Raw genomic sequence first — 6,053 nt, 5'->3', positions numbered from 1 at the left:
CAGCGAGCGAGAGAGGGAGAGATACACTTTGGTAGAGTGGCATAGAGTAACTATAACAGAGCGCTCCATAAATATGTTATTAATCAGAGAAATAAAACGTTTTTTTCTGATTGTTTCATGGCAGTTACATTCAGCAGGTAAACACGCCCAGAGCAACACCTCAGCTCCCTGCAGCCCCATCCCACTTTCCCTGTTCCTGTCTGAATATGCGCTAAAACCGCATTTTTAAAATGAACTGCACCTGTCTGAATTACAATGAAAAGTATTTCAGCTCTGTGCGTGAGCAAAGTGAGGAAACAAAATCACCAAGGGAGTGACTGAACACTGTAGCAGATTCCACAGCACGGCAGAGAGTGAGCCAGAGCAGAGTCTCAACAGGATAAGCAGCCAGGCTGGATCAATACTTGCAGGTTAGAGTCACAACAGGATAGTTGCACCAACGAGACTGGAATAATCCATGGCAAACTGAGGTAAAAGAGAAGCAGAGGTGGCAGCATTCCAGCAGCAAGCAGAGAACACTCAGGTAGACAGGAAAGGAGAAGGTGTTGCATGATGACGAACCGGCAGAGGAGCGAAAGCAGAGGGAGGCTTAAGTAGGGAGGCTGGCAGGTGAAATGAGTCTGACTGATTAATGACCAACAGGTGTGACTGACTGCAGAGGGAGTGAAGGAGAGCTGAGGGAGGGGGAGGAGGAAACTGAAAACTAACAAAAATGAGGCCAGAACATAACTAAATCCTGACGAAGAGGAAGAACTGAAACAGTAGTGAACAAAAACCAGATCAAAACTAAACCCTGACAGTTTTCTTCTCCCGGATCCGTTGCAATTCTCTCGTCTGTTGCCTCCAATTCCTCTCTCTCTTGGTTCCTCTCCTCCTTCATCACTAACTTTGACCTTAGATGTCTCACCTGCATGACAGTTTTACTGATTTTAACCAATTGAACATATTTGAAAGAATGAATGAAGTAGAGGCCACAAGCCAGGTGCGCATATACAGCACAATGTGAATATTTCATCTTAAAATAAAGTGTAGAAGACTTTTTCTAAATAAACAGATACATTTTATTCATTTAATAAGTTTAGAGTTTTTTACATAGGAAATGTTTATTTATACGTCGTTATGGTGTGGGGAAAAACATATCTATTATATATATCTATATATTATATATCACTTGTTGAATTGAGAAAGCTTCCTGGAGAGGAAGCAAAACGTCTTCAACTACGGAAAACAAGTCCAGTTGCTTTGTTTTTTACCTTTTTTTGGAATTATATTATATCATTACATTTTTCACCTTGTGCACCCCCTAGCGGCAGCTGGCGCACGCACCACACTTTGGGAATCCCTGCAATAGAACATTCCTTTGTAATCAATGCTGGAATTCTTCGGTTTAGGGAAACAATTTTTGTGCTCTAATCAAAATGTTTTATAATAATATACATAGAACCATGCCAATTAACCCAGGATTGACTCCTAGATTTGAGGTACGACGTGGTGTTCACCAGGGAATTATTTGTTTAATGTAAACATCTTTTAATACTTTCTATTATGAATAACCTTATGAAGAATGAATGTTTTTGATAGACTATTTAAAATAAGTCAATTTGCTGATGTCAGCAACCGTTTTTGAAAAATAGTTCAATGGTGGATGAGACCCTTGAAACTATTTCCTTATTTTCAAAGGCTTCAGGTCTAACATTAAACATTAAAAAATTTGAAATTCTCCCTATTCACTCATGTCAACATAGCTGCATGTCATCAATAACATGAAGTAAAATATCTGTATGTCATGATTTAAAAAAATGCAATACAAAGGGAAGATGCTAATCTCTCTAATCAAATCTAATCAGGGGATATGAATAAAGGTTTTAGCCACTGTTTAACAAGAGACCTAACTATTTTTGGAAGAAATTTATTAACCAAACTGGAGGGCATTTCTAAGATTATTTATCCTCGTCACTCCATGTTTATTTCATTGCACATATTTTGGTTTTCATGGACAGTTTGGACTCATCTTCATCCATTTTGATAAATATTGTCCCAATATCATATTCATTGCTGCAAGTGGAAGGGAAGAAAGCCCTATTTTCCTTGCTTTCTAAATGTCTTTAACATGTATTACAGCTCCTTGAAAGTAGTAAAAGATTGAAAAGCACCCTGGATCACCGGCCTTCAAACCCGTTATTATTATTCCAATGTGCCCTACACTGTACTTCTACTGTTTATTTTTTGTATTCGTGCTGCTCCCTAGCGTTCAGTTTCTTTTATTTTGTTTGTCCTCTACGAGAGTTTGTATTGTACCCTTTGTTTGAAAAATGTCTTGGAGTTTGCTCTGTCCCGTGTTCTCTTTTCCAGATCCTGTTAACAGCCTGCCTGCAGTCATCCTTGTCACCTGCTCCACCGTGGCTTTTAACCTGCATCGCCTGCTCCGATTAGTCAGAATCAGAATCAGACATACTTTAATAATCCCAGAGGGTCAATTGAAGCTTCATGAAGCAAGGAAGCCTTCCAGCCCATTGCTCCACCCAAAGCTTCGTTAGTCAGTGCTTCATTCAGTGCTCTCTGGTGACATCTGCTGCTACAATTATACTCTGACGGCCTAGTCACTTAAAATAAATCACTTAAAACAATGGAACATAGCAGTGTGTGCAATGTGCCGAGGTCTGGGAGACTTTGCCTCCTCTCTGTGGTCCAGTCTATCGTTTCGTCACTAGATGGTACAACTGGTCTGGCGTTCTGTTAGCTGTGACATCATCAGGGGAGGCAGATCATCCTCTATTACCATCTAACATAGAACGTACTCCTGGGTCAATGTGAGCTTCTGTGCTTTCTGTGTCTCTGCTCTGTCTTCTCTAAGCCCCAGTGGGTGGAGGCAGATGAGCGTTCACACTGAGCCTGGTTCTGGTTCTGCTGGAGGTTCTCCTCCCTGTTAAAGGGGAGTTTTCCTCTCCACTGTCGCTTCATGCATGCTCAGTATGAGGGATTGCTGCAAAGCCATCAACAATGCAGACGACTGTCCACTGTGGCTCTACGCTCTTTCAGGAGGAGTGAATGCTGCTTGGAGAGACTTGATGCAACCTGCTGGGTTTCCTTAGAGAGGAAACTTTCTGACCTAATCTGTATAAACTGATTGAATTTGACTCTGGAAAATGCCTTGAGATGACGTGTTTCATGAATTGGCGCTATATAAATAAAATTGAATTGAATTGTAGAAAACTCTGGCTTTGGATCCAATCCTAGCCCAGAAGCCACCTCTGATATAATATGGATCAGAACCAACCTTCAGAACTGGTTTAATCGGGCCTCAGTGCAGCTTTTAAAACTGTTGACCACACCGTCCTGCCAGAATGGATCAGACAAGCTGGACTTTCTGGAACCATCCTGAAATATTTCAGCTCATATGTCAGCAACAGAAAAATCTTTGTGAATCATTTACTTCAGCTCTAGCAGCTTCTACATCATCATTTTAAATTATATTATTTTATAACAGCTTAAGACATTATTTATGGTACTGTTTATAATTTAGGGATCTTGCTGCTTACTATTCATGATTGTTATTTATGTTTAGTATGGATGGACTTAACTTTTGTGTTTTATATATTTTGCTTAAGTTTCTAATAATAAAACATTGATATATTTGCTGCATATTCACAGTTCCTCATCATCCATAGTTGATTAATTTCTCTCCATTTTAGTTCATTCTTTTATCGACCAACAGCTATTTGTTTAATCTGTTTGATGACGCTGATTGTTTCATTGTTTTTGTGTCTAGGGGTTAAATGTCTTTCTGGTTTTAATATCAGTAAATCAATTTGTCTTCCACCTGACTGCATAAAAAGAGCTTTATAAATAAAGTTTCATTGACTGACTGATTGACTGGTTCTTGTGGTTCTGCTCTCTCTGGGTTCCTCTCAGGCAGTCAGTGTGCTGCTGGGTTTCTGTCCTCTTGGCTGCTGTTTTTTCTCTGTTCATTTCATTTTATTATAAACAGTAAAAATTAAAGAGACAAAGATTCTTCAGATGCAAACAGAACTTTATTGAACCAAAGAAAATACATCAACAGGGAGGATGTTGTATCTTAATCTTTGGGTCAGGGTCGGGACATTTAGGAGGGAGAAGAAGAAAAACAAATCACCACCACCAAACTGATTAAACAGACGCCTTTTCTTTAGGCAACATTTCACTCAGTGAGCATGCTCAGCTCTGTTACCATGGAGACTAGTTATAATAACCCAGGTAAAGTGGAGTTGCAGGAAACCATGGACACCCACCACCTGAGTTCAGGTTCCCTTGGAGGACTGTGACCCCAGCTTTCATATAATCGTCAATCAACTCCTGGTTGGACAACAGAGTGATGGTCTGGATGGGTTTGTGGCCAGGATCCTCCTTCTTGTACCACAGATACACTTTGTTGCCCTGATTCCCCTCGTTGAGATTTACAAGGGGGGTCAGTTGAAGGAAGCCCTGCTTTTGGTATCCCTGACTATCTATGACACTGGTGGAGACTTGCAGTGACACATAGCTCCCCTCCATCTTGATGGTGGGAAGGTACCAGAGGAAGACTGGCTTCCCTGAAGCGCCTCTGTTGGTGCTCTCATCTACTCGGATGTAGCCTTTTTCGAAATAATCTTGATCATTGTCAGAGTCATCGGTGACTTTCATGTCCTGGATGTAGGTCTTCTTCTCTCTCTTCACCCACAGGAAGGCCCAGGATCCTCCAGAGCCTCGGTTCAGATTGCAGGACATCCTCTCCCAGCCAAGGCTAAACTTTCTGGCTTCATCATCACGAGACACCTCAATCTTTGTGATGGGAACATGACTCTCTGTGGTACCTTTGAAATACCACAGGAAGACATCGTCTCCACATGATCCAGTGTTGAGGTTTTTTTTAACCTTTTCAAACCCACTAGCATTCAGGCCCTCTGCCATGCTATTAGTGAAGGAGAACTGGATCCTGGTAATTGAATTATCTTTGCTGCCCTCTTTGTACCAGAGATAAACCTCACGGCTTCCATACATGTTCAGATTGACATAGATCTGTTTGAAGCCCTGTGTTCTGAGATAACTCGCCTCTGTATCGTCCAGAGATACGTCAAGCTCAGTGATGTATGTGGCCATGTTGGGTCTCTGCAGGAAAGAAAGCAGGACGGTTCATTAATGAACACGCAGTGAATAAACATCAGGTCACACATCTGGTTGCATTAGACTGAGACACAGAGTCTTAAAACTGGTAGCTGATCAAAATGTGCTCAGATGGTCTCAACAGGCTGTCTGGAGCAGAAGAAGAAGAGGTGGAGACTTACGTGTCTGCAGACTGTGATCGGCTGGTTGAAGTCTTCTGGGTGGCTGAAGGCTGCTGTACCTGAGCTCCTCACCTGCTCTTTATATACCTGCTGGAAGCAGAGGCATGATGGGAAAGCTCCGCCTCTTAGGAGAGAATTTCTTCAGAAACAACTGATTAAGATCAGAAATAATAACCTGATCCACCCACATACTGTCAATACAGCTCTTCTGAAGAAACATAGGTGAATTTCTGACCCACCCAGGAACTAAAGTCATTTTTTGTTGGATATGTTTTTTTACCTAAATAGATGTGACAGCATCAAAAACGGCAATTAAACCGTTTGGGGTCAATATTCATTGTCATGATCAATATATCCTAGATCAATATGAATATTGATCTGACTCAGAAGAGTCTGTTTGTAATTTAAAGGGGAAATGCCTCATGTTGATTATCTTGTTAAACACCAGAGTGTCTTTAATGTTTCTTTAAAGTCAATATGTATTGTTGCCTCAGGAGGTGTAAGTTATCTAAGTCATTTAAACAGTCAAATACTTTAAGCTGTTATTTCTAGTAGTTTATAGTTTACTTAAAAACACCTAATTTTAAATTGATATTTAAATGTACTCAGATTAAAGTAAAAATTAATTGGATTTTACTGTTTATATGGTGGCACAATCAACTTTTTATGCTGTGTGTTTATATGCACCGGGTTTTATTCAGAATAGAACCACCCTGTCATGCAAACTTATTACCTTTCTCTAAAAAACACAGA

The 6,053-nt window shown here is 40.5% G+C and overlaps 1 protein-coding gene across 1 annotated transcript; it reads right to left on the bottom strand.

Moving 5' to 3' along the window:
• Positions 1–4,012: 4,012 nt before the first annotated feature.
• LOC105917972 lies at positions 4,013–5,419 on the bottom strand. Its single transcript, XM_012852939.3, has 2 exons — positions 5,301–5,419; positions 4,013–5,124 (listed from the first exon to the last, which is right to left on the bottom strand). Exon 2 carries the CDS (start codon positions 5,113–5,115, stop codon positions 4,216–4,218), a length of 900 nt encoding a protein of 299 aa, XP_012708393.2. The 5' UTR covers positions 5,116–5,124; positions 5,301–5,419; the 3' UTR covers positions 4,013–4,215.
• Positions 5,420–6,053: the final 634 nt, after the last annotated feature.

The sequence above is a fragment of the Fundulus heteroclitus genome, chromosome 12 (genome assembly GCF_011125445.2).
Source record: "Fundulus heteroclitus isolate FHET01 chromosome 12, MU-UCD_Fhet_4.1, whole genome shotgun sequence".
In the NCBI taxonomy this organism is placed as follows: domain Eukaryota; kingdom Metazoa; phylum Chordata; class Actinopteri; order Cyprinodontiformes; family Fundulidae; genus Fundulus; species Fundulus heteroclitus.
This window is presented reverse-complemented; position numbering and strand designations above follow the sequence as displayed.